Below are 24,812 nucleotides of genomic sequence, written 5' to 3' on the forward strand. Positions count from 1 at the left end.
GAAATGCAGTTTCACACATTAACAAAATTGCCATCGTATGTTTAGGTAATTAAGGGATCAGCAAAGCCAAATTAGAAACTTTGCCACCTAAGTTGCTGCATGTGCATTGCTGTAAGATGACACAGCAGCTGTGGGTTCCAAACCCAAAACTCCCTGTTCCTGGTGCCATACAATCACACAGGGAGACCAGGTTTAGCTTCAGTGTGTCTATTCTATTGGTTCCCCGCTGACTTTGATTAATGGGAAGAAAAATTCTCTATGCAATTAACAGGTGTTCAGTTCAGAATCATGTCACATATCTGAAAGCTATTATTGTTATTATGAATATCAAGAGACATTATATTCTCACTTCCTCTCTTTTTAATTGGGTGACAACCATTACTCTCTCCTGGTGACATCTTCAATAATCATACACACTTTTTTTTCATCATTCAGGCAAAAACAGAATTTCAGAGCACATTCTTATATGCAAGAAGCAGATTCTGTTTTTAGAAAGCTATCGCCTATATGCATTAGGATGCATTTAACAGCACAAAGACCATGGGACAGATTCTCAAATACACTCAGAGGGAGCTCAGGCAGAAGCCCAGAGGGTAAATAAATGGTGAATTGATCTGTATTGCACCCCCCTTACCAGTCTGTAGCTCTGACTTACACTATCTGGGTGATGCCCTCTCCCATGAAGACAGCACCAGGTTGGACCAAGTATTTTCAGACCATTACAAGTTCTCTTCTGTCAGTACCTACCAATTTCCAGTTTACAGATGCAGTACTGAGAGGCAGGGAGAATGGAAAGAGCTTGAAAATGCAGGGGGCTGCATATTTGCCTTAAATGGCAATGCTGGACGGGGATCATCCTATTTTGTGTGCTTTTTGGTCTCCTAAGAGCAATCATACAAGGTGATGAGATGCAAGTGGTCACACTGACTCTTAGCCAGGACCTTTTTCTTCTCCCACTTTCTCTAGGTAAAAAAACAAAAAACACACAAAGAAATTACTGTGCTGTTGCAAGGATAGATTGACATGAGGAATAATTTTTCTCTTACTTGGCTAGGGGTAATTTGAAAGAAAGCTGCACACTTTTGCATGCAGCTCTTTTGTGACTCACAAGCAGCGAGGAGTAAACTGTTAGATCAGAAATCCAACCACGTGCTTTGCTGCACAGATTTCATCATTCAGGGAGCTGGATGTCTTCAGACATTGATCTGTGTCTACTATCAAAGCTAAAACGCATTGTAACAAACTGGCTACTATCAAGCACATTTCTGGTGTCTTTAATACACTGCATAATAGAGCTGTAAGTGTGGGGGAGTGATGTCGGCTGTCTGAAAAGGGGGAAGTGCTTCCTGCTTTTCCCCTATTAGCTGATTTATTAGCATATCATCCCCACTGGTTCACTCCCTTCCACATAGAAATGTACAGGTAGCTCCATGGAGAATTAAGCTCGATTTCCATTTCCTTCAGAGATCTTCAAAACTGAGTACAGCAGTCCACCAAGAAATGCTTTCCCAGACAGACAGATGTTGAGCACAGTAGTCTGCATTAGAAACTGTTTGCAGGAGCCTTGTGCAGAGAAAGATGAAACTATCGGGAGGGTTGCAGGCCCTGAATAAAAGTGTTCAAAACCCCATTAGATCCCTGTTACTGCTTCTCCTGACAACGAAGGACAAGAGCAGGAAGAGTAACCTCAGAAGTCTGAAGGATGCTATGTCTGCTCCAGTTTGAACAGTCTAGCTAATGATTCACAGATGCAAGAGGAAGGCAGAAAGGCTGAGCCAGAACAGCTTGCAAGAACTACAATCAAGACCATCCACAGCCACCCATCATTTGCAAAGCAGGCTCTCTTCGAAGTCATGAATCTCAGCTTCCCAGTGCTGTGCTTCTCATCTTTATATATTTTACATAAAGAAAGAGTCTTGATGCCTGTAATGATGAGCCCAAAACTATAATCCCCTGATTATCCAAAGGACAGGTAGAATCAAAGAGATGTTTTCCTCAGGATGCCTTGTCAGTGTGGTTCAGCCATTAGCTGTAGGGCTCTTCTATCTTGGAATGAGGGGGCAGCAGTGTCAGAGGGTCCCTCCTCTCTCTCGCTGCTTTGCTGTGTATGTTAACAATCTGGCCAATTAAAAAATGTTTGTAAGATGCTTCACTGACCTTGCAGTCCACAAAATCACCAACGAGACATATCATTAGCAGCAATACAGTTAGGGGGCTGCTAATTTATCTACTTAGGGAAAGATTTCATTTTCTGTGAAAAGGTTTTTCTTGTTATTTAAAGCTGCTGTATTTCAGCGTTTTGGGGGAATTCTGACAAGACTATCACAAAAGTGGCACATTACAAAAAACCACCATTAATTTTGTACAAATTAAGCGTTTAGGTTTAACTAACAAGTGGAAATGTCATGCTTTGATCCTCTGTCAGGTTAACTCTTGAGTTTTCAGTTCTGCAGGGACACGGCCACCATTGCTTCCTGCTCTAAGCTTGTTTTTTCCAGGTCATTTATGTCCAGAGGGTAACAATGCTGCTTTGGCCATTATAATGGCAACAGAGGATCCCCAGGTATGAAGCACTCAGAGCCCTCTCAGGGTACGAACACATGAACAAATGAAACTGGCCTACTGGGATAAACTTGGTTCTAAATTTATGGTGTGTTAGCTGTCAACCATTAACTGTGCACGTTCCTACCCAGTGGCACACTCTGGTAATTGCAAAGTAGGTTACTCTGCTTTCTTTGGATGATAAACTCCTTGGCCTTCATCTGGAAGTGAAGTAAGCACACAGGGAGGTTCCTGCTAAATAAGTAGTCTGCTGCAAGTTCACACCCCACCTGACATATTCACCTTGATAGATGTTGAATTTGCATTGGGTGAGCTGAGTGTTTCTCCAGTGCTGTGTGCCACGTACAAGGAGGACACTAAGCTAATCCTCCTAAAGGTCTTAATTTGCAGTGATCTGTCCAGTACCAGTGAGCTCACACTCCCTTCCCATCATTTTTTTTACATGCACCACTTGCTTTGCCCATTCTGAGTTTTATATAAAATTTTATATCAGTGGCGACCTGTCTCACAGCTAGGGCTAATCAAGGGAGTTCATGTACTAAACATGTCCAAAACTTAGCTTCTATGTACAGAAAATAAACAAGAAAATGAATTTTCATTATATTTGTCTTTGATTTATTCATAATAAGACCTATTTACTTGGCAGAAGTGGCAAGACCATCTGTCTTTCTGATATGTAATGGCTCCAAACTCAGTGAGCAGTGTTTTTAAAAGACAGCACTCAGAGCCTAGTTTCAGACCTGCTGCAAGCAGCAGCCCCAACCCTGTCACTTGACCCATTTATTCCTATCAGACATCTCTGAGATGTGGTTAGCCTACAGCACCTGAAACAAGATGTTGCTTTTCCTTAATTGTCCCCTTCTCCCAGATGATTAATGTAAGTTTGTCTGTCCCTTTTTTCCTGGGTAAAATCTTGGCATGCATAAATTAATTAAAAATTTATCATATTTAAATAAGCTGTGTTTTTAAAGCTAGGTAAATAAGTACAACCATGATGGATCAAGCCATACTTTTGCAGAGAAAAGCAATATATTATGCTGGGCCTTTGGAAAAGCTATGGGCTTTTTCCAGGAAAAATGAGAGGGGACATTATAGTTTAGGGAATTGCTAATACAGCAATAAGCTGCACAAAGGTGTACTAATTACTGGGCATACCTCAGATGTACTGCTAGGCATGAGACTGATGGGTGAATAATGAAAAGAGTAATTGTGATTCTGATTTCATTTAAAACTTAAGTAGCTCCACTTAAATGAATGATGTTCCATACATGTAGCAGTGGTGTGGAATCAGAATCAGATCCAAAAATTACGTCAACAGTGTGGGATATGTATCTCCATACACCCCTTGGTGGCAGAAAGGCTAGGTCTGAAATACTGCAAAGAGAGCTTATGGCATTAATAATACATTGTTTTAAAATATTACTTTTCCCTCTTTACAGCTGTAATAAAAGAAATAGCCCCTAGAAGAGCAAAAATTCCCAAGTCCTGTAACTTTTAAAGAAGAAAGCTTCATCTTGAAATGCAAAAGTAGAGAGGACATCATTTACAGAAACACTAAGAGAGGAGCTGCTAGCGCTTTTGCACAAGTGGAATGCATGGCACAGTTAGGAAGAACACCAGGTGACAGTTACCTGATGGGAAATCAGATAAATGACAGTGACTGTCTGTTTACACATCCTGTCAGTGATAAGGACACAGCCATTCAGCTTGGAGAGCTCTGGCCTGACTGTGGCCTCATTAAAAACATTTGACAACTCAGCTGGGTGTAAACTGATGAATTTCCAGAGACAAATCCAAAGATAGTTCTGTCTGAAAGGCAGGTGGATTTTGTTGAAAGGACTGAAAAGACATGTAGTTACTCTCTTCTCTTTGGTCAGGATGCCCCAGAACACAGTGAATGTACTGGGAACTGCTCTTAAGAGGGTTGTGCCTGCCCCATGGAGAGAGGACTTGCACCTTGTAGACACATTTCACAAGTAATGGGTGCACTTGCAGACCAAGAAACCAAGAAACTAGAGACAATAGAGCTGTTAATGCAGGAATGATATTTGATTTCCAACTAACGGTAAACGTGTTGTGATTCCAGAAATGTGGTAACTTTATTTTAGAATATATCTTTGGATTTACTTCTGTCACATTCATTATTCAAAACATCTGGGCTATGTAAACAAGTCCTCCCTTCTTCTTTTCCAGATGATCTTACAGCAGCCAACAGTGTCCCTGAGCTTTAGCAACACTCAGCAGCTGGACCCACAACAGCTACAGCAGAGGTCAGGGACCCTTTCTCAGCAGCAGCTTGTCCCCAGTTCTCAACTTCAAGGGCAAATCACATCTTCACAAACAACGAACCAGCAGTCACTGAGAGAAGCAAGCGTGATATCGAGCCAGGTAATCATTTCTTTGAACAGAGAAGCATTTAGATGGACAGGAGACACTGAGCTGTTCTTAAGCAAGCGAGTAAAATCGTGTCAGTCCTGTAACTATGCCTTTGCCTTCCCTTTCTTATGCTTCTGTAAAAGGGCAGCATATAAAAAGGGTTTCCCTACAGCGTTTACCTTACCTTAAAGCCTGTTTTTAAGATCTCAGCCAGGAGGGTTACTTGAGCAGCTGTTTCAGATTGAAAATGGAGCAGGGGGGCATGCAAAATGTGTCAGTGACTTACTGGTCCTGAAAGAAACCTGACTGATCCCACTGGAAACTTGAAATAGTGATGTGAGACCTCTCAGAATACTTGCTCCCTGAGCCCAGTCGGACACCACCAACACAACAAAGCCTGTCTGCTGTGGTGGCACACAGAATACATTGAGATTCTTCTGAGACCCTCAGGCTGTCAACGTTAAGAGGTTCCTGCAGAGCAAAATAAAGTTCAGCCTGAGCAGTAACTGAGATCTGTGAAAGCTATTAGGTTTGGCACTGTATTGTTCGTTCATACTGCTGGTTTCTCAACATTTCCAGTGTTTGCTCTTCCACCCACCTGTTGTACCTCCCTTCACAGAAAACTGAGCTCCTCTGCTTCCCAATTACGTGGCAAGCATATTTCCATTATTGTCTTCTGAGCCCACAGCTGTAGCATTTCACCTCCTTCATTCCTGTGTTATAATGACTCTATTAAAGTAGAGAGTGCATAGCAAATACAGGGCAAGGGGCAGAAACTGATGCCCAGAAAGTTTCGTCAGAATATAAGGAAGAACTTTGTCACTGTGCGAGTGACCGAGCACTGGAACAGGTTGCCCCTAGAGGGTGTGGAGTCTCCCTCGCTGGAGATTCTCAATCACCGTCTGGACACGACCCTGTGCCTGTGGACACGATCCTGTGCCTGTGCTCTGGGATGGCCCTACTGGAGGAGGGAGGCCTGACCAGATGTCCCACTGCGGTCCTTTCCAACCTGACCTGTTCTGTCATTCCGTGAAATGGGGGAGCGGGGGGAAAAAACAACACTTTTTTTTTTTTCTTTGATCTCTTGCTATCACGGGGCTCGGCAGCAGCTCCTCACACTTCACTTTGCGCCTGCCTTAACTGGGGGGGTCGTTTAGGTTTGCGGGCCGGCAGGAGCGGGCCCGGGGCAGCCGTGGCCATGACAGTCGTTTCGCGCTCGGTGGCAGGAGCCGGCTGGCGGCACCGCCAGGCACTGGTGCCGCAGCCGGGCTGTCTCCCCGCTCTCTCCGCTTCTCTTGCAGGGCCCGAAGGCGGCGCGGAGCGCGGAGCTGGCGCCGGGCGGCGGCCGCGCCCCGCCCCGCCCCGCGCCCGCGCCGTTCGCCTCAGGCGGCGGCGGCGGCCCCGCGGCGCCCCCTGGCGGCCTGTCCCACGGCGGCACCCCCGCGCCCGCCGGCTGCAGCCACGACCAGCAGCTCAGGTACGGGCCGGCTCCGCGCTCGGGGGCTGAGGGCTGGGCGTACAGCTCCGCCCCAAGGGAACAGCGGCACTCCGGCTTTGGGACTGCGGGAATGCACGGGTGGATTAAAATTCCCAAACTGTAGCTGTGTCGCCCAATAGCGTTATGAAAACTGATACCTTGCTGCTGGCTTTGAAGAGCACAAGGTGAATTAAATCGAAGTTGTAAAATATTATTCAAGCATCCATATACCTAGCAGATAATAATGGTAAAAAATGTGATTTATGAGGCGTATGTCCGGCACCCAGACCGCCCCAGAGGGCAGGCGCTGCCCCAGCCTCCGCCTCGCGGTGCCCGGGACGCCCCTGCCACAGCCGGCAGCTGGGACAGAACTCCTCGCACTCCTCAGCCCGGTGCCGTGCCCGTGAAAATGCCGCTTCTCTTTGCACACTGTGGGATTTGTATGGTCCTTCTCTTCCAGCAATGTCTTTTTTTTTCCCTCGTTTGCCAGATTGTTGCTTAGCCAGCCTATTCAGCCCATGATGCCTGGGTCCTGTAATGCAAGACACCCTTCAGACCTCAGCATGACGGGATCCCAGGCCAAGTACGTGCCCTGTCGAAGATAAAACATCAAAGTTGCTTTTGAGGGGAAGTAGCCTTCTTTTGTAACATGATGAAGTAGTTATAAATATTGGGAGTGTGTTACTGTGCTGAGCCTGCCTTCCAGCATCTGGGTCAGCCTTATCCTGCCTGGTCATATCAGGAAGAGTGACAGAGAGAAACACAAAGTGCCAGTGGCATTTTAACAAGCCATGGCTGGGGGAATTGTTGTCCCTCACATGCTGCCTGCTTCAGCACTAGAACTTCTGACCCACCAAAGGTAAATGTGAGAAAGTCAGCACTGGCTCAGTTAAATGATTGGTGAAAATAGAAAGCATCACCTCAGTTGTTTTATCTCCTCAAAACTTAGATGAAGGAGGCAGAACACACTGGTTAAAATATACCCTTTTTTACGCTGTTTTTTGTCACTGTACTTAATTGTGAACTGATAAAATAGTAAGCAACTGTTTGCACATCATTCCTTTAAAAATAATTATTTTTACAAAACAGTACTCTTCTAATGTTATCTCAGGAATGTACGTATTCAGTACTTGGTTTTTTTAAGACATCATTATTGTTGTTTAAAATTATCTTGAGTTAATTTGTCAAATGTAAATATTGTAGCTCTGCTTTAAGCCTCTGAAAAAAAGAGGCCTTATTTGCAAAGATGCATCTCCCTGTTCATGTAGACTTGACTCATGGGACTCCTTTATAGGAGCTCCCATCCTCATACAAGTACCCAGACTGTAGCATTTCTAGCTGAACCCTAATGTTGAACAGCTGTTGAGTGAACACAAGCCACACTATGATCTCATCACCCTTTACAGGATAAACAGAATCAGGCTGGGTTGGCAATAGTTCCATTGTGGTTTTGCCCACAGCCTTCCACAAAACAACACATATTTAAGCTTTGCTTTGCAAAAGCAGAATGGCAAGAGGAGATGAGTATTTTGGTTCTGTCACATCCCTCGTTCCAGAGGGTTTCTAGAGGCTTCTTCTGTTCCTAGAGCGGGGCTCATGGTGATGGGAACTGCTGATGTGTGGCAATATGCGTATGAGCAGCTCAGAAAGTAATCAACCCTAGCCTTGTGTCTGCAGGAGATCACCACCCCCACAGGGGAGCACAGGCAGCAGGACAGGAGGTGCATTGGCTTCTCTCTTGCTGCAGGTCAGGGCTCACCATATTAAAACAGAATCAAAATTTGGTTTAATGAGCTGGGGATGTGAATGCTGTGGCTGAAGACAAGATGTGCATAAACCAGAATCCTTAATGAATCTAAAATGTGATCTGGATTTTGAGGTGCGATGTATTCTTCCCTCCAAGCCCAGCTCATGCACAGAGTAAGGGAAAGCAGTGCTGCCTGTAGTGCTGTTGTTCATATTAGCAGGTCCCATGCACTGGAATCATTTATTGGGAATTATCTGGGGGGTTTAGGCTGAAGAAGAGAAGGCATGGCGGGACCTTACAGCAGCCTTCCACTATCTAAAAGGGGCTACAAGAAAGAAGGGGAGGGACTTTTTACAAGAGCATATAGGAATAGGACAAAAGTTAGTGAATTTAAACTGAAAGAGGGCAGGTTTGGATTAGATATTAGGAAGAAATTCTTTACTGTGAGAGTGGTGAGGCACTGAAACAGGTTGCCCAGAGAAGTGGTGGATGCCCTATGCCTGTAAGTGTTCAAAGCCAGGTTGGTGGATGGGGCTCTGAGCAACCTGATCTAGTGGAAGATGTCACTACCCACGGGAGGCAGGTTGGCACTAGACAGTCTTTAAGGTCAGCATGCTGTGATTCTATGATTTAGGAAGACTAGGGATTGCCATCCCCCTTCTAAGAGAAGACCTTTGTTTCCAACACTTTGTTCTTGATTGTTTTGCTTCTTTCTTCCATAGGTATTCTCAAACCCAACAAATGTTTCAAAGTTTGGAAGTGCAGACTTCCAGCAGCAGCTCTCCAATCGTACTGATGGGACAAGCAGTGTTAAACCAAGGGTTCACCACTACCCCTCCTTCCCAGCCATCCTCTTTGCCACCTATGCAACTCCAGCACCAACAGCATCAGCAGCAACGCTACCTGCAGGTAGGACAAAGAGGATGATGTGTAAAGTGTGCACACAGAGGAACAAGGTGAGTGGGCTGTGCAAATGGGGCCCCAGGTTTCTGCTGGAGCCTGATCCTGGCAGAAATGTCCATTCAAGAGATTCTGACATGTGACACACTGCTACAGTGGCCGGTACTAGTACAGCAAGGGAGCAGTGGGAACAATCAGAATATTTAAAAGCAAAATGGAGAAAAGGAGACTTAGGGGTGACCTTATCACTCTCTTCAACTTCTTGAAGGGTGGCTGTGGTGAGCTGGGGGTCGGTCTCTTTCTCCGGGCAACAACAGACAGAACAAGAGGACACAGTCTCAAGCTGCACCAAGGGAGATACAGGCTAGAATTAAGGAGGAAGTATTTTACAGAAAGAGTGGTCAAATACTGGAATCATCTACCCAGGGAGGTGGTGGAGTCATCATCCCTTGAAGAGTTTAAAAAAAGACTGGATGTGGCACTTGGTGCCATGATCTAGTTGAAGTGTTAGAACATGGGTTGGACTTGATGATCTTACAGGTCTCTTCCAGCCTAGAATTTCTGTGATTTTCTGTGAAATTACTAATTCTGTACATTTAAAGCATAATCAGATTATCTTGGATATATTTAAAGTTTATTTCCAGCTGGAGAATATCAATGCCTTAGGATTTGTTCTGTTCTCTTTATTCAGTACAAAATTTGCTTAGTTTACAAGTCAAAAGATGATTTTTAATTACCAGCATCAACATAAAATAGATCTGGATCAGATATCTGGATCCCTTCAGGAAACGAACATATTTTCTCAACTCCACAAGGCAAAGAAGATAAAGTGGAGCACGTTGCCTGGAAGAACCAGGTGATTTGAATATGTAAAAATACTTATTTTTGACCTAATTCAACACATTCTAAAATAAAGGGAGGAAATGAGTTGTGTCTGTATTAGTTCAACAGGAGCTGAACTGAGTCTTTGAAACCTGGTCACATATTCACTGGCATCACCAAAAGAGTATAACCAACTTAAATTATTAAATTCTTGTTATTGAAATGAAATCCTTATCATAGCCTGAGAATTAATGAAAAAAGTCTGGCAGATACTGTTTCCAATAAAGCATCTGCAAAATTCACATCAGCTTCAACACTGCAAGGTCACACCCAACTGTAAGCTCAGGAAAAGGAAGGGCTAGAAGGGACAGCATGAGGCACATTAGAAAATGCTGTTTCATTTATTCCATCCATCCATGTCATTTCTGCCGTGTTCACCCACACGGTTCCCAAACAGGTTTTTCAGGATAACCTGCACATCCCAGGCAGCGCATTACTGTGAGAAAACCATTTCAACGTTCTTTGTTGCAATTTATGTCCATTCCTTCTAGCATTAGTTAAGCTACCCTCATGCCAAACAGCTCCAGAAATAGAAGCCAGCAAACCAGTAGTATTTTTAAGCATCCTGTAACCTGAGAACAAAGAGCATTAACGCGTGAAAGAATCAAACCCCACAATAAATTTTATTTTATCTCTAGGTGCAAACACCAAGTTCTTTGCACAATGAACAACCCGATTCTTTGCTCCTGCCATCTTACTCGCCACAGCAAGGAAATATGGGGTATCATCAGACACAGCAGCAGCAACAACAGCAACAGCTAACATCAAGAAGAAGGAATAGTTTATCAGAATCATCAAATTTACCACAGCCACTGCGATAGAGTCCCACCAGCACAATCAACGCACGATTAGCTTTAACCAATGGGCACATGGGGCAGAAGAGAATGACTTTGTACTTACTGTTCTGGCTTTTGCACAAGCATTTCTTTCCAAGCTCTGTGACAGAAGTACGCCCAGAGTGCAGACTGCCACGGACAGCGCATTCCCGTTTGCGCTGTGTTGAGAGCACAGGATGTACTGACAGAGCAGAGTCACGAGGGGCACTATCCTGTGCAGCCTCCATCACCGCTGGGAGCACGGGAAGAGGCCGTCAGTCGCGCCGTGTCACCCTGGAAGCCATCAGGCAATTCCAAAAGACTGTCAACAGACTCGTGAGGTACTTGGCCTTCACTGTTTCAGTTCTTCTTTTGTGTATGAAAAGCACTGCGTCAAAGGTCTATCGAGGAGAGAACAAGAGATTATTTTTATTATGATTATTGTTATTATTTTGCACAACTGCACAGATGAGAAAACTAGGCACTTTCTGTAAAGAGAAGTTTGTTTCTTTATTCTTGTGGCCAAATTAGCACATCCAATGGACGAAAAAGCCCAGCCATTGGTGAAGATGGTCTACAGCTCATAACCCTTGATTTAGAATCTGAAAAGTATTATGCAGCTTACCCTAACTGTTTTTCATTACTAAAAACAAACCAACCAAAAAAAACCAAACCCACAACCCACACTGGACTGTTTCCTACATGAATTGTGATTGCAAATGAGAACTCAAATTGTAAGCACAATCATGCAATTCTTTGGTAGTACAACATGAATCCTTCTTCAACCTAAACTCACCCACTCCAAGTCTCTGAGAAATATGCACTGTGTTTTGGCCCACTGACTTGGGATGCTGCAGACTATTACATATCTCTTTCATTATAACATTTAAGATTAAATTTTCCTTTGGAGGGAAAAAAACAAAAGAAAATGCACTTTTCGCTTTTTTTGTATGTTTTCCGTTGATATGTTTCTAAGAAAGATTTTATGTAATTATTAAATAAAAAGTAGTGTATTGTACAGCTGTTGTAATAATGACCTATTTCTATATAAAATAAAATTATATGGAATTATGTGGAAATTATTTTGTATATGAAATATCAACTCATTTCACAAGTATAAAGATTGTGCTTGTGTTTTTTTGTGAGTGGGTATTTTGTAATAAACTAATGAATTAGAAATGTTTTTGTGAAGGGAACTACTGTTTCATGCTATATACAACTCAAACTATTATTTTTTTCCATTTAATGATGGACAGTTGTCTTTATTTGTAGAATAAAATAAAATAGCCAAAAGGCTTTATTGCAGGACTTGCACACATTTTCCTGTGACTGTTGAACTATGTGATTCACTTTAGACTTTTAATCTTAGCCACAGTCTTGAATGGTGTCGGGCACCCAGTTAGCAAAACCAAGTATTTTCCCTTGAAGTTTTTGTCATGGCATAGACACTGAGAATGAAAGCTCAGGAAGTTTTATTAGCTGCAAGCAAAGATAGCTCATTTTAAGCACCTTTAAAACTTTAAGCACCTTTAAAGACCTCAGGCAGCTTTGTACTTCCAACCAAAGAGTTTTATATTAGCACAAAACAGATGGTTTAAAGAACAGTTTGATTCAGCATAGGCCAGGGCTTTGACCCATGTCCAGCTTCAGTGTATTAAGACACTGCTGTCCTGAGTTTTGGGGCACATCTCTTCTGGAATACTTGCCCTGTAGAAAGTCTGGCTTCCACTTTAGCATCCTTGTGTAGGCTTCTTTTCGTGTTAAATTCAAATTGACTACAGGATGGAGCAGCCAAGGTACAGGCTTGCTTTCCCTCTGCAGACAGGGAGAAGCTCCAGCACAGACTCAGGTGGGTAACTGAGCACAGGAATGTCTTCATTCTCCTCAGTAAGCCTGAAAGGGGATGGCCCTCAGGGCAGCTTGCAGCCACTGGAGCCAGCATGAAGTTCAGCAAAGTGCACACGTGGCCTTCCCTCCCTTCTGTACCAAGGATCACATGCAGCAGGGCCCACAGGTTCCTATGCCATATAGGAACAATAGAGAGAACTGGGCTAGGAGCTGGAAATTGTGAAAGTAAGCTTTCATGGAAAGGAAAAAAGCCTATTTGCCCTGAGTTCTGAAAAAGCTAAAAATCTTCCAAAGAAAATTCATTGACAGAATTACCCTGGTGCTTCGACTGCAGGGTTGGGTGGTAGCACTGATGGGTGCATGTGTATTTCAGTCCTTCATCCCTCATTGAGAGAAGATGAGGGAATCAAATACTGGGTCTCTAAGAAAGCATTTTTACTGCTAACTTTAGTTACCAGGGTGAATTAGCCTGCTCATCCCTTTAAATTCTTGTATTCAGTGAAGCAAGAGTGACCCCACCAGATGAAGATTAGAAAGTTAGATGTGAATGTTTCACTCAGTGTCTGAAGGAACCTCTCTCCTATTAACTAAAGACAAACCTAAGCAAAGGGCAGTTGGCTAAGCTAGAGGCTGACTTCATAAATCCCAGACACTCCTGGGAAAGGAGGGGACAAATCTGTAAGCCCAAAGTTCAGGAAGAGGTAATGAAGGAATATGAGCACCTCAGAGGAAATACCTGTGGAAGTAGCAGCTGATAGATCTCAACTACTATGACAGCAGACAGAGGGAGGGAAAATTCCTTTAAGAATTTGTTCTACTCTCAGGGATCACAAACCCCTCATCTCTCCCAATTGCCAGTGGTATGTCCAAACCAAACTCAGCCTTGGAGCAAACACTTAACTTTGTAAAGCCAGTGGCGCTGTAAGTTGTTAACAGGGAGATGCTGTAAATAGCGTGGGGTTGCCTTCTTCTGAGCTGGTTTAATACATTTTTTGGAAGGATACAGACAGCTCACAAGAGCAGATTTACGTCAAGACTTAGTTTTTCCTGCTCTTCCCCATACACACATTCCAGTTTAGGATTATTGTACTTGCTCTCTGTTGCACACACAAGGCAACACCAGTCCTTCTGACAGAGCTGGGCTGTTCTAGTTCATTATAGCCAAAACCCAGCTTGTCCGAACATAATCCCTCAGGTCGGTTTTCCGGGCAGGCGGGGTGGTTACATCAGGCTCCTTCCCCACGCCGGGATGCCTCGGTTCTGTCTCGGGAACAAGAGCTCCAGATCTGCAAGAGGCAAAGTGCTTGCTGGAAGCACCACTGTGCCAAGCTGGGTTCCTCACACACCACTCCAAGGAAAAGGGAGAGATCCTACAGAGGAAGCGAGCGGGTGGGCACCGAACGCCCCGGTACCAGCACACCCAGACACCGCCCCAGAGAACACCCCCGGTACCAGCACACCCAGAGCACAGCCCCGGTACGAGCACACCCAGAGAACAGCCCCGGCCCGGGCACACCCAGACACCGCCCCCCGGGCCAGCCCCTCCCGCCGCCGGCGCAGTCGCTTCCCAGCCCGATCCCGGAAGAGCTCCTGTTTCCCGGCGTGCCCCGCGCGCTCCTTTCCGGCCGGTGCCCGGGCAGGGTGAGTGTGGGCCGGGGCCGCTCCCGCCGAATCCGCCTCCATCCGCCCCGCAGAGCCCGCGGCGCGGAGCCAGTGCGGCTCGGCCCGGCACGGGGGGCGGCCCCGCACGGGGGGCACTGGCTGGGATCTCCCGGCGCGTCCGCGTTCGGCGGGAATGGGGCCTCTCTCCTGCCCGCCCCGGGCCCGGGAGGCCTGCGGGACTCATGGGACGGGGATACGGCCCGTGCTGTTGCCCCGGGAAGGAGCCGGTCTGGCCCCTCATGTGCATCCCGGGACGGGCTGAGCTGCGCTCCTGGGTCGCCTTGCAGAGGGAGGGGGCTTGGGGCTGGTCAGGATGTTAGTGTGAGGTGGTCCAGGAGTCTCGGATGTGCTTCCTGCTCTTCCCGGGGGGATGGAAGTAAAGCATCTGTGGTGTTGGGAAGTTGCTGCGTGAAGCCTGCGACTGGTGCGACCCCGAGGGTTAATGGAGCTTGGGTTTGAGTTTCTGCATGAGCGAGGTGTGCGGTTTGCGATGGGCTGGGGACGGGGAAGGTGCGAGATGTGCGTCTGATGTGTGCGCGGTGCCTTTCAGCGTCGCTGCGATGGCTCCCGCAAAGAAAGGCGGCGAGAAGAAGAAGGGGCGCTCTGCCATCAACGAAGTAGTAACTCGGGAATACACCATCAACATTCACAAGCGGATCCATGGCGTGTAAGTTCTTCTTATCAGCGAAATTTGCCTTCTGTGAAGTGGCGTTTGGAAGTAGGTTCGGTAGGTTTAAAGAGCAGAGAAGGACTTTCTTTAGAGTATTGTGTTTGTGGTCTCTTGTGCCTCTGTTGTGTCCCGAGGTACAGACCTGTGCAACCCCAGGCTTGTCTTGCGGCTTTCAGGAATAAGCCTGTTTCTGTGAGTGTTCTGGGACGTAAGCTAAAGTTAGATCAGTTTACTTCTGTCATTCTTTCCCAAGCAAATGCTTAAACTTCAGCCCACTGAGAAAGTTCCAGAAATTAAATAGTGCTGTAGTCAAATTATTGGTTTCATGTTTATCACAGAATGTGTGAGGTGTAAACTGGGATATGATTTGTGTTAAGGGATATTTGTTGTGTGTAGGTAAGAGTAGCTTTTTGATTGACCAGATGCTGAAGCTCTTGAAGAGAAGTGCTTCAGAGGAAGCTGCAGTGCCCTTGCATTCCGTGTGTGTGCCTGCATGCACAGGGAAGGCACCATCCAAATCCAAACAATTGGTGCAGTGGCTGACATGAAATAGGAGAGGAATGAGGCAGTGGAGCATTGCAGAACCGTGGCTGGGAATGGGAGGCAGTGGTGCTCTGGCAATACGATGTTCTGGCCTTGCCTGTTGGTTGGCACTTCATTCTGTTTTAATGCTGGTGATCTGCTGTCCACCTTTCTTTTTGGGCATGATATGCTGGAGTTAAATGCTTTTTATTTAGTGCTTGTCTCACTTGTGATCAAGTACCCACTTCCCATTTCTAGCTCAAAGTATCAACAGCAGTGTGCACATAATATAACTGGATATAACCCACTGTGGGACCTCAGGCACTACTGGCACAGCCCCTGTCACAGTGTGGGTTTAATAAATATGACAGAACACTCATGGTGCAGCTCTTATTTCTGCTGTGGATGCCCAGTCCTGCAGGACCTGGCCATAATGGGCATGGAACAGGCTGTACCGGGAGAGAAAAACAGTTCTGGTGGTGGTGTTGGTGCAGTCCTGATAGTGTGAAAGAAGATAACCATCAGGTACTGTTCAGCAAAAGCTGATATTCAGAATAACATCAGTTTTGTTCTTCTGCTGTTTATTTCAATACTGATACAGTTCTGTCATGGTTATGTTTATGATACTGTTGTGCTGCTTTGCTCATAGGGGTTTTATTCAGAGTGTCTGTGACATCTCTGAGCTCTTCAGTGTTACTGAGATACTCAAAAGTATTGACATTAAAATGAAGGCTTAAGATCCAGGAGATTTTTGTGGTTGCAAAATTTTACTGAAATTATTCTCCCTAAGTGGTTTCTATTAAAGTTAGCATCTGCCTGCCAGGGTGAAGGTCTGCTCAGGCTGGTGCAGCTGTTTGCTCTTCAGCACAGTGCTTTGGGGGGTTTTCTCTTTGGAGGACACATGGAACAAGTGTCTAGTGCTGACAGTGTCTTGAAGTTAAAGAAATGGCTCTTGTGTTTGTCCAGGGGCTTCAAGAAGCGAGCACCTCGCGCCCTCAAGGAAATCCGGAAGTTTGCCATGAAGGAGATGGGTACTCCTGACGTCCGCATTGATACCAGACTCAACAAAGCAGTCTGGGCTAAAGGAATAAGGTGGGTTTTTGCAATTTTCTTTACTGGCTGAGGAAAAAAAACAACATGAAGGATTAGGAAAAAATTGTGTACTTCTTGCAGTATTTGTGTTTTCTTTGAAAATGCTTGCTTCTTGTGGTGTACACACCAACCTAATCTGTCACCTCTGTGTTCTGGTCAGCTGTCCTGGTATATTTGTAACAAAGCTTTGGTAAATTCTAGGATTGAAAGAATTTCCTTCTACTTTTAATAGGAATAAAGCAAAGGAAAGAAGGAGTGCAGGTTTGGGGGTTGAGGGCAGGGAAGGATTGGGGTATTGTAATACTGTAGTACCTTGATCCCTGTTGCAGCCGATAGTTGTTATAAACCTGACTTTGCAGTGATAGCTACAATCCCAGGCTGAGTGGGATTGTGCAGTGTGTCTAAACAGGATTAGGTTTTGAAGCATGCTGCACAAAAGGAGGTGTATTTTCAACAGGACCATTAATCTTTTCTTGACACTACAAATAAGTACTTTGGGGACCAAAAACTACTTGTGTTAAATCACTGCTACCAAGGCAGCTGATATTATGACATATGTTAAGATGGTCCAGCAGAACTCCTGTGGGGAGTGGGACTTTTTAAACTGTAATAAAAGGTTAACTGGTTGGGATTGGTGCTTTGAGAGATGCACATGGGTTTAAACCATGCCTTCTGGGAGTTAAATTGCTAAGTCTGGTCTGTGACATCCATAGAGTGCTTTGCCTGGCATCATGTGGCCAACCATTCCTTGAAAAGCAGAGTGGGAGGATGAGACTGAGTTACTGGGTATTACTGGCAGGGGTTCTGTGTCCTCCCTGTTAAACTGCCCAGTTCATGGGGAGTGACAGTGGAACCAGGAGACGGCACACATAACCCCAGGGCTTTGCAGTGAGGCTGCTAACCAAGACTGCCTCGTATTGACTGGTGCAGGTGCAGTCTGTGGAGCAAGGGGTCACCACATCAGTCTTTCCAGTGTGAATCTGCAGTTTTTACTAGTTAGAATCCATAATGTATGCAAAGTAAGGTATCTTCCTCTGGAAGGATCAGCAGAGGCTAAAATCACCATGTTGGCTGGTATGGTAGTCAGTGACCTACATAAATTAGTGAAAAATGCTTTTGATTTTGACAGGAAGGGAATAAAGCAAAGCCAGTTGCTGTGTGTAAGTGCTATGTCCACCTGATGTAATACGTATGCTTTTTAAAAGGCTGTTCTTGCAGCAGGGAGGAGGAGAAGGTTCCTTCACATAGTACTCTGAGCAGGAGTCTCCTAAAATTTTGAGTTCAGGGTGGCAGGTTATGTGGAAAATGGTGTAGAGAAAAAATTCTGTGCCTCCTCTCAGCAGCGTATTTTGGGCATTACTAGGCAAGGAAACTAAGCTGTGATTTGCCCATTGCAAACAAAATTATTAAACAATTTAGTTAACAAGTCCATGCTCTTTGTGAGGAAGAAATGATGATCAGTTTTGTGTCCTTAAGTAAGACCTTGGTTCAGGCATGATGCTCACTAGAATTTTCACAGCTTCTGGCATAAAGATATGCATTACTCTGAGTTGTGACAGAGGCCTTGGGCTTTCAGGGTGGATTGTTGGGGTTCTTCCTTACTATTTTATATTGTAGTAAGAAATGCTTGTTATGAACAGCTGCTTGCTGGTCATGTTCACTTGGTGATCATCTTCAAGGTGTGTTTCCTCAGTAGTGGACTGATGATGTACTTCTGACTTTATGCTCCTACTGGACTATGAATTTATCTTACTCAAGGCTCAGTTTAATCTTACCTGCTAACTTGAATAAAACCAAGCAAAACAAACAAACCAGAGTTCCTCTAAGGCAAACAATACAGTCTCTTAAGGTACAAGATTTTGCTCTTGGTATGCTGCTGAGAAAGAATTCTGCTATGAATCCATGGGTTTCAGTACACACTTCACTGTAAATTAATCTGCCATCTTCATTTCAGGAATGTTCCTTACCGTATCCGTGTGCGTTTGTCCAGAAAGCGCAATGAGGACGAGGATTCACCCAACAAGCTGTACACCCTGGTTACCTATGTACCAGTCACAACATTCAAAGGTAAGGAAGGTGTTCATGCATCTCCCATGCCATGTGTCTGAACAAGAAGCAAAGCAGGACAGCTCCTCCTGCAGTGCAAAATTCAGATGAAAAGCACGCTGCAGGAGTCAAACCACGGGCTTAACCTGGCTTTGCTGTAGGGAACAGGACTCCCTGATCCACATCAAAAAGGAGTGAAACAATCGTGTAAATTTTGAGAGATTGAAAAACACAGGCCATGGTCACTAGGGAAGTCCCTAAGCTCATCCTCTGCTATTAAAAGCTCAGGCAGGTTAAGCCCTCTCTGCTTGTCATCTGATAAAAATCAATTCTGTAAATGCAACTAAGTTTTTGTTTTAGCCTTTGCAGAAATACTTGTCTATAGAGTTTGCTCTTCCAGAAGTAGGTCAGCAGACTACCCTTAAAAATGTAGGTGTGCTTTCTTGGGAAGACTTCAATATATATGACAGGTGGTGGTCTTGTTTTGCAGGTCTACAGACAGTCAATGTGGATGAAAATTAAATGGATTTCCATTACAATAAAAATATAAAATATATTCTTCAGTTGTTGTTTTTATTGTCCAATCTTTTCAAGCTCTCAACCGTGAAGCATTGAGTTGAACAGGTACCAGTCTTTAAAATATCGTGCTTTCTTTGAATTTGAACATAAAGGTGTAATTTTCTTAAAGATACACTAGACTTCTCTTACATGTGAATGGAATAAGGAGGTTCAAATGTTCTTTGTGGGTGGCAGAGTTGTGGTGGGTTTGTTTTGTTCTGGGTATTAAAGAGCCTTTACACAGGTATTTTAAGTTAAGTTCAGTTTGTTTAAAAACAAAATAAGAAAAACTCAACAAAACTGCTAGATCAATATGTCATGTATGTAATCTCATGTGAATGTTGTGCCCCACTGGCCTCTTAGGCAGACTCAGTAGGCTTCTCCCAAAGCAGCTCTGTGTACAACACAGAAACAGGGTTTTGATTAGTGAAATAATTGTGATCTTGCTACCCCAGGGGATTTGTTTAAAGCTGTAGGGACTAAAGGCACTTAGCTTCCCTAAACCAGTAAATACTGTCAATGCCACTTTTGTACAAAAAGGGTTTATTGAAAAGTGCATGTTTTCACAGACCAACATTAGAAGCACAGTTCCGTGTACACTTAACATTTCAGCAAGACATAAAAACTGGAATACAATCAAATATATTAAAATAGTTTCAATTACCAGCATTGAAACATTTTCAGTATTAGTGCAAAAAAAGGCAACCGAAACAAACTGGACAGCAGATGAGGAGTGTTTTCCCCTGCTTAAAAAAAAGAAAGAACTGGAGCAGCCTCTGTTCACCCAATGCAGAAGAGGGCTTCAGTTCTTCACACTGTAGACAGATGTTTCCTTTTACATTCAGAACAAGAACATGAGTCAATGGCACAAAACAAACCTACACACCCTTATAGCTTTTAAAGCTCTTAAACTGAAAACCACAGACCAACAAATTGGATACCAGAAGTCCACTGCCAATTGCAAGCCTTTTACAGTATGTCCTTTGGCATAATTTCAGTGCATTTCCTTTTTGATATATTTGCTGCTACTGCATGTTTGGTTTTGCATGTTCACTCCGTGACTGGCAGCTCATTCCATTTGTTCTGAGACTGTATTGATTTAGCTTTGCATTCTCAAGCTTTGGTTTCAATTCTAAGGGTTTTTCAAAGAAGTTAACTAATGATTGTTCAGTCAAGAGGGATGCTAAAATATGTTCAAAAGAGACAGTCCAGTCCCCTTCAGTCACAGGTGAAGGTTGAGAGTCTTTGTGAGGGCTCTTCACAGTGTCAGTAAAAACAGCATCCTGCTCTGAAGCAGAGGCCTCGGGCTGCAAGTCCTCGGTGAACTCGTCTGAGCCGCTCCCCAGGCTGAGGCTCCTCTGTCCTACCTCTCCAATCTGAAGTAACAGTGTGGTCACAGTGGCAATGGCTTGATACAAATCGTTCTCCTCTGGATCTTCATGAAACATGCTATACAACGTTTTGCAGAACTGAATGAACTCCTTCTGTAAAAGGATGAAAAACCAGCATCAGAGTCCTGAACAGCCACGCTAAGGATCACAGCAGGAGTCAGGCAGGGCACGGGACTGCAAAGGCAGGTGGAATGCTGTGTACATTTATATGTTTTTTTATAACTTCTGCCTGCTTTTAAAAAGCTGCTAGAGAAAGGACTCCAACCCCCAGTGGTGCTAGGAAACCCTGTGCTGAAATCAAAAAGGGAAGAGGGCAGTGAAGTATTTTGATGCCCTGATGGAGGAATTCAGGACCTGCCAGATGATGTACAGGCAAGTGAGAGACAAGACAAGGGAAAATCCCTTATTGGTGGCTGCGACACACTGGGTTACAACCGAAGTAGCCATCCACAGGCCTGCAGGCAAGCTTCCCTTCTGTTTCTCTCCCCTCTTTCCAGCTCTTCTAAAACAATTCTGAGATCTTCCCTGCCCAGCTCCTTTTGTCTCTGCCTTGCTCACCCATTTCAGGTGGTTATCAGAGGATGTCTCCATGTATCCTGTCCAGAGAGCTGTGAGCCCTCAAGTGAAATGATGCCATGATGAGATCATGAGCCCCTTGCAGAGCTGACAGGCTAGGTACATGCTACCCATTTAAAGCTTCATTTGGCAGCACAAGCACAGAAGGGAATCTGGGGGCAGTTCCATCTTTCTTTGCACATCTGTACATTTGTTTTATTAGCATGGGGCCTTTCCCCTCCAGTAGCTTTCCTTATGCCAACAACACAGAAAGCTACTGAGCTACTGGCATTAGGAAACAGATGGTAAGACTGTGACAGCCTTCAGCTGTCTTCCTGCAGTTCCAGTCAGTGTTTGCCTAAGACAGGGCAAGTTCCAGGTGTGGTGGACTAAGAAGTTACTGCTTTGGTGCAGAGAAGGTATGGGAAAACAGAAAAAAAAAGCATTCTAGGGAATTCTTTGGCTTAGGAGGAGGCCTTTTTCCAGCCTGCATAAGCCTGTTTTCTTGCATCTTCTGCTGCAGGTGAGGGTGAGTCTGAAATTCTACTCACCAGCCAGTCTGAGCAGAGGGAACTGCTAGGAAGGTAGTTTTTTGAAAGTATTTAAGCACCTGCTCCCTGAATCAGAGGAGCCCGATCCTCAATGCCTAAAGGACTGAATCCAAGTTCAGTTGTACTGCAGTTACACTTCATGAGACAGAGCCAAACCGTTGAATTCAATAATTTCAAGTCTACTTCTTTAAAAACAGTACAGCCTCTAAGGTACATACCTGGCTCATTTTTGGCAATTCCTTTTCAGTTTTAGTATCCTTTTCTTTGGCTAGATCCTTCAGCATCTGCTTCAATTGCTTTTGGTAATCTACTGCATCACCTTTTTTGGAGCAGACATAAAAAGGATAATTAATTTTCAAGTCATGGAGTAAATTTACATTTCCTCCAAATAAACCCCAGAGAGCAGAGATAACCAACTTTCCACTTGTGATCCCTACCATGTTATCTCATGCACTCACATGAGAGAGCCACTCTGGACATACCGTTTGATTTTCCAATGACCAGTGGTCTTGATGTTGACAGCAAAGGATTCTTTAATGGTGACTGGCTGTCTCGTTCATTTTCTGTGAGAGCTATCCAAGAAATGTGACAAATTTAATCCCTTGAAATAGACATTATGGTTATTTATTTTTCTGAAATTTGCATACTTGATGAAAGCCAAGCAATTACTTTGCACAAGTAATTGTGCAAAGATGTTTTGCAAATGCTTTCAAGGAATGTCATTGAATCATGCTGTAAAATGTTCCTGTAAGACTGGTGCTGCACTTGGAAGCTTGCCAACAACTGCACATTTAATTAAAAACTTTGCACAGAGGAACTACCACAGAATTTTGTCACCTAATCAAAACTGGATCAAGATATACAAGGAGATGTCTAGTGTACATGGACTATAAGGCACTCAAAAACATTATTTCAGTTCGTATTTTGTCTCTAAGTAACCATATAATTGGCTGCAAATGATCTCTGAATGCAACAGATGTGTGAGCTTTGACATTGTAATCTACATATTTCATCCAGAAAGCTTCCATTTGTACTTAATGGAGTAATGTGTCAAATGCAGTGAGTCTAACTACAAATGCACACCCTGTATGCTCCAAGCTGGAAGGAAGCAAGATGGGGTTCTTCATTAAGCAGCTTTTTCCCAAAAGCAAGAGATTTTTTTGGGAAACTGAGTTATTAATTTTCTTTCAGATTTCTTACCTGGTGGGATATGCAGCTTATATAGTAACTTTATCTTTTCATTCATTTCTCCATTATACATAACATCTGCAAGGAAAGTAAAGAACAAGGAGGAAGTGAACCGGAGCATTTACTTCCACAGTTTAAAATAAATCAGGTACGGCTCTGTGCACAAAGGACTGTTGTTTACATGGACAATAAACATATGGCCAGTGTTTAACTTCATGTTGTGCCTGTCAATGAGGAACAGCAGGTGACAGCCATCTGTTTGGTCTTTGTCCTTGTGAAACAGACTGGGAGCACCTCACCCTATGGAGCTTCAGCATCATTTCAAAATATCAAGGAGGGTGGCAGGGAGTCTACTAAAGACTGTTTGCTGCCACAGGTTTACAGAAATTCAAGGGAGGGAGACAGATAATGTTGGGGACATCATACATATTCATATGTATGATATTCTTACATAGTATTTCTCCCCTTCAGCCCTCACTGCTGTTCTACAGGGTAAGCCCAAAGGAGGTAGCTGTTTCACATGTAATATAATTCACATTTTCAATGACCAGTAAAAATTAGATTCTAAACTTTCAAATGCACTCAAATACTGTGGAGAACTTTAAAATAAAAGTTTTATCCCTCTAAGAATCAAATAAAAAGAGCATACGGGGTGCTTTAGTGTTCACATTAAGAAATCTAAAAATCCTAAGTGCAAAGAATGCAAAATCACTGATTTTACTGAAGCTTTGAATTTAATTTTTCTCCACGTGAGGTCAGACATCCGTTGAGATCTGCCACTTTCTCCTCAGCCAGATTTTGGACAGGCAGTTTTACCTATTAGGACAGCTGGTGGTCTCAAGACCAACCCTAGCATAGCCCTCAGTCACTGCTGGCCCGATTTTTTTTGTTCTGCTTACTGCCAACATGCACGGCAGGCAGCAGTCAGCTGTGTAAGGTTAAGTCTGCAAGAAGCAATTTCAAAGAGGTACATTGAGATTTCAGAGGTGTATATAGAGGTGTATACTCAGAGCAACAACTCAGTAGAGAGGATTTCCCAGCATTCTCCGCAGACCCAAATACAATTCTTCACTCATACAAGATTTTCAATAAAATAACTATTGTCTGAGAAATCAAATATTCTAATACAACATTCAATCATGTCCTCAGGCTGTCTTTTAAATCCAATTGACTTCAGATGATTGAAACACAAAAAGAATGAGTAAAGGTCACTGATACAAGGAATTACACGTAGGGAGATAGAATATAGGAAAATAAAGATAGTTATAAAGTAATCTTACCCCTAAGGAGTTGCAGCTGGGCCAATTATCAAAGATTAGGAACAGGCCTGACTTTAACAGGCCACAGCTGTAACCAATGGGAAAAAGAGTGCTATAAAAGAGTGGGGTGGCTGGCTGAGAAGGGAACTGGAGTCAGTTGGCTACCTTTGTGAAGAAGAAAGAGTCAGTGCTTGGAGGAGCTGCCCACAAGAAACACCAAGAATGTATGAAACCTTTGCAATAAGGAGTCAACAGTATGGAACCCCGCTGTAAGATGACAACAATACAAGCTGTAAAAACCATCTTCTGTGCCAGTTATGTGGCATTTTACCACTGCTGTCTCCCCCTGTGCCAACCCCAGCTCTGCCCCCGGCCCAGCCGGTACCCAAGCAGCTGGCGAGCGCCTTGAACTCGATGAGCTGGTCCATGTTGTCGTCCAGCAGGCGGAAGGTCCTGTGGGCCAGCAGCTCGGTGTGCTCCCCGCAGGTCCAGGGCGAGAGCAGGCGGAACAGGCTGGCAAACTGCTGGGCGTCGATGCGGTACTGCTCGGCGTACGGCCGGCTCGGGTCGTGCCGCTCCGGCACCGCGCTGCCGCCGGCCCAGTAGCACCTCAGCAAGTGCTCCCGCTAGGAGAGATGGACACACAGCGCTGCTTGTGGGGCACGACCAGCAGAAAAAGGCATTCACACCAAACTGCACTGGAACGTGCTC

The 24,812-nt window shown here is 44.4% G+C and overlaps 3 protein-coding genes across 7 annotated transcripts in view; 2 read left to right on the top strand and 1 right to left on the bottom strand.

Annotated features, from left to right (window-relative positions):
* The window catches only part of NPAS2 (neuronal PAS domain protein 2), a 106,193-nt gene extending 94,120 nt beyond the window's left edge, over nucleotides 1-12,073 (top strand). For all 4 annotated transcript variants that reach the window (XM_074535797.1, XM_074535798.1, XM_074535799.1 and 1 more), the window contains 5 exons: nucleotides 4,756-4,950; nucleotides 6,240-6,415; nucleotides 6,906-6,998; nucleotides 8,885-9,071; nucleotides 10,583-12,073. In XM_074535797.1, the coding sequence (XP_074391898.1) occupies nucleotides 4,756-4,950; nucleotides 6,240-6,415; nucleotides 6,906-6,998; nucleotides 8,885-9,071; nucleotides 10,583-10,765 (834 nt within the window). In that variant the 3' untranslated portion in view covers nucleotides 10,766-12,073. The remainder of the gene's footprint in view (nucleotides 1-4,755; nucleotides 4,951-6,239; nucleotides 6,416-6,905; nucleotides 6,999-8,884; nucleotides 9,072-10,582) is intronic.
* A 2,018-nt stretch (nucleotides 12,074-14,091) lies between these two features.
* Nucleotides 14,092-19,155, top strand: RPL31 (ribosomal protein L31). The gene is made up of 5 exons (XM_074535801.1): nucleotides 14,092-14,248; nucleotides 14,820-14,936; nucleotides 16,428-16,553; nucleotides 18,508-18,620; nucleotides 19,090-19,155. The coding sequence occupies exons 2-5, from the start codon at nucleotides 14,830-14,832 to the stop codon at nucleotides 19,119-19,121; spliced, it is 378 nt and encodes a 125-aa protein (XP_074391902.1). The 5' UTR covers nucleotides 14,092-14,248; nucleotides 14,820-14,829; the 3' UTR covers nucleotides 19,122-19,155.
* Nucleotides 19,156-19,730: 575 nt separating this feature from the next.
* TBC1D8 (TBC1 domain family member 8) overlaps nucleotides 19,731-24,812 on the bottom strand; it is a 49,870-nt gene continuing 44,788 nt past the window's right edge. For both annotated transcript variants that reach the window (XM_074535796.1, XM_074535795.1), the window contains exons 16-20: nucleotides 24,487-24,727; nucleotides 22,855-22,920; nucleotides 22,137-22,226; nucleotides 21,873-21,973; nucleotides 19,731-20,641 (exon numbers count right to left, since the gene is read on the bottom strand). In XM_074535796.1, the coding sequence (XP_074391897.1) occupies nucleotides 20,183-20,641; nucleotides 21,873-21,973; nucleotides 22,137-22,226; nucleotides 22,855-22,920; nucleotides 24,487-24,727 (957 nt within the window). In that variant the 3' untranslated portion in view covers nucleotides 19,731-20,182. The remainder of the gene's footprint in view (nucleotides 20,642-21,872; nucleotides 21,974-22,136; nucleotides 22,227-22,854; nucleotides 22,921-24,486; nucleotides 24,728-24,812) is intronic.

The sequence above is a fragment of the Zonotrichia albicollis genome, chromosome 2, assembly GCF_047830755.1.
Source record: "Zonotrichia albicollis isolate bZonAlb1 chromosome 2, bZonAlb1.hap1, whole genome shotgun sequence".
In the NCBI taxonomy this organism is placed as follows: Eukaryota; Metazoa; Chordata; class Aves; order Passeriformes; family Passerellidae; genus Zonotrichia; species Zonotrichia albicollis.

What these genes read in the sequence shown, in the direction of transcription:
- RPL31 (XM_074535801.1), top strand. Translation starts at nt 14,830, where the DNA reads ATGGCTCCCGCAAAGAAAGGCGGCGAGAAGAAGAAGGGGCGCTCTGCC. An exon ending in CACAAGCGGATCCATGGCGT is followed by an intron (nt 14,937 to 16,427) that starts GTAAGTTCTTCT and finishes GTGTTTGTCCAG; the next exon opens with GGGCTTCAAGAAGCGAGCAC. An exon ending in GTCTGGGCTAAAGGAATAAG is followed by an intron (nt 16,554 to 18,507) that starts GTGGGTTTTTGC and finishes TCTTCATTTCAG; the next exon opens with GAATGTTCCTTACCGTATCC.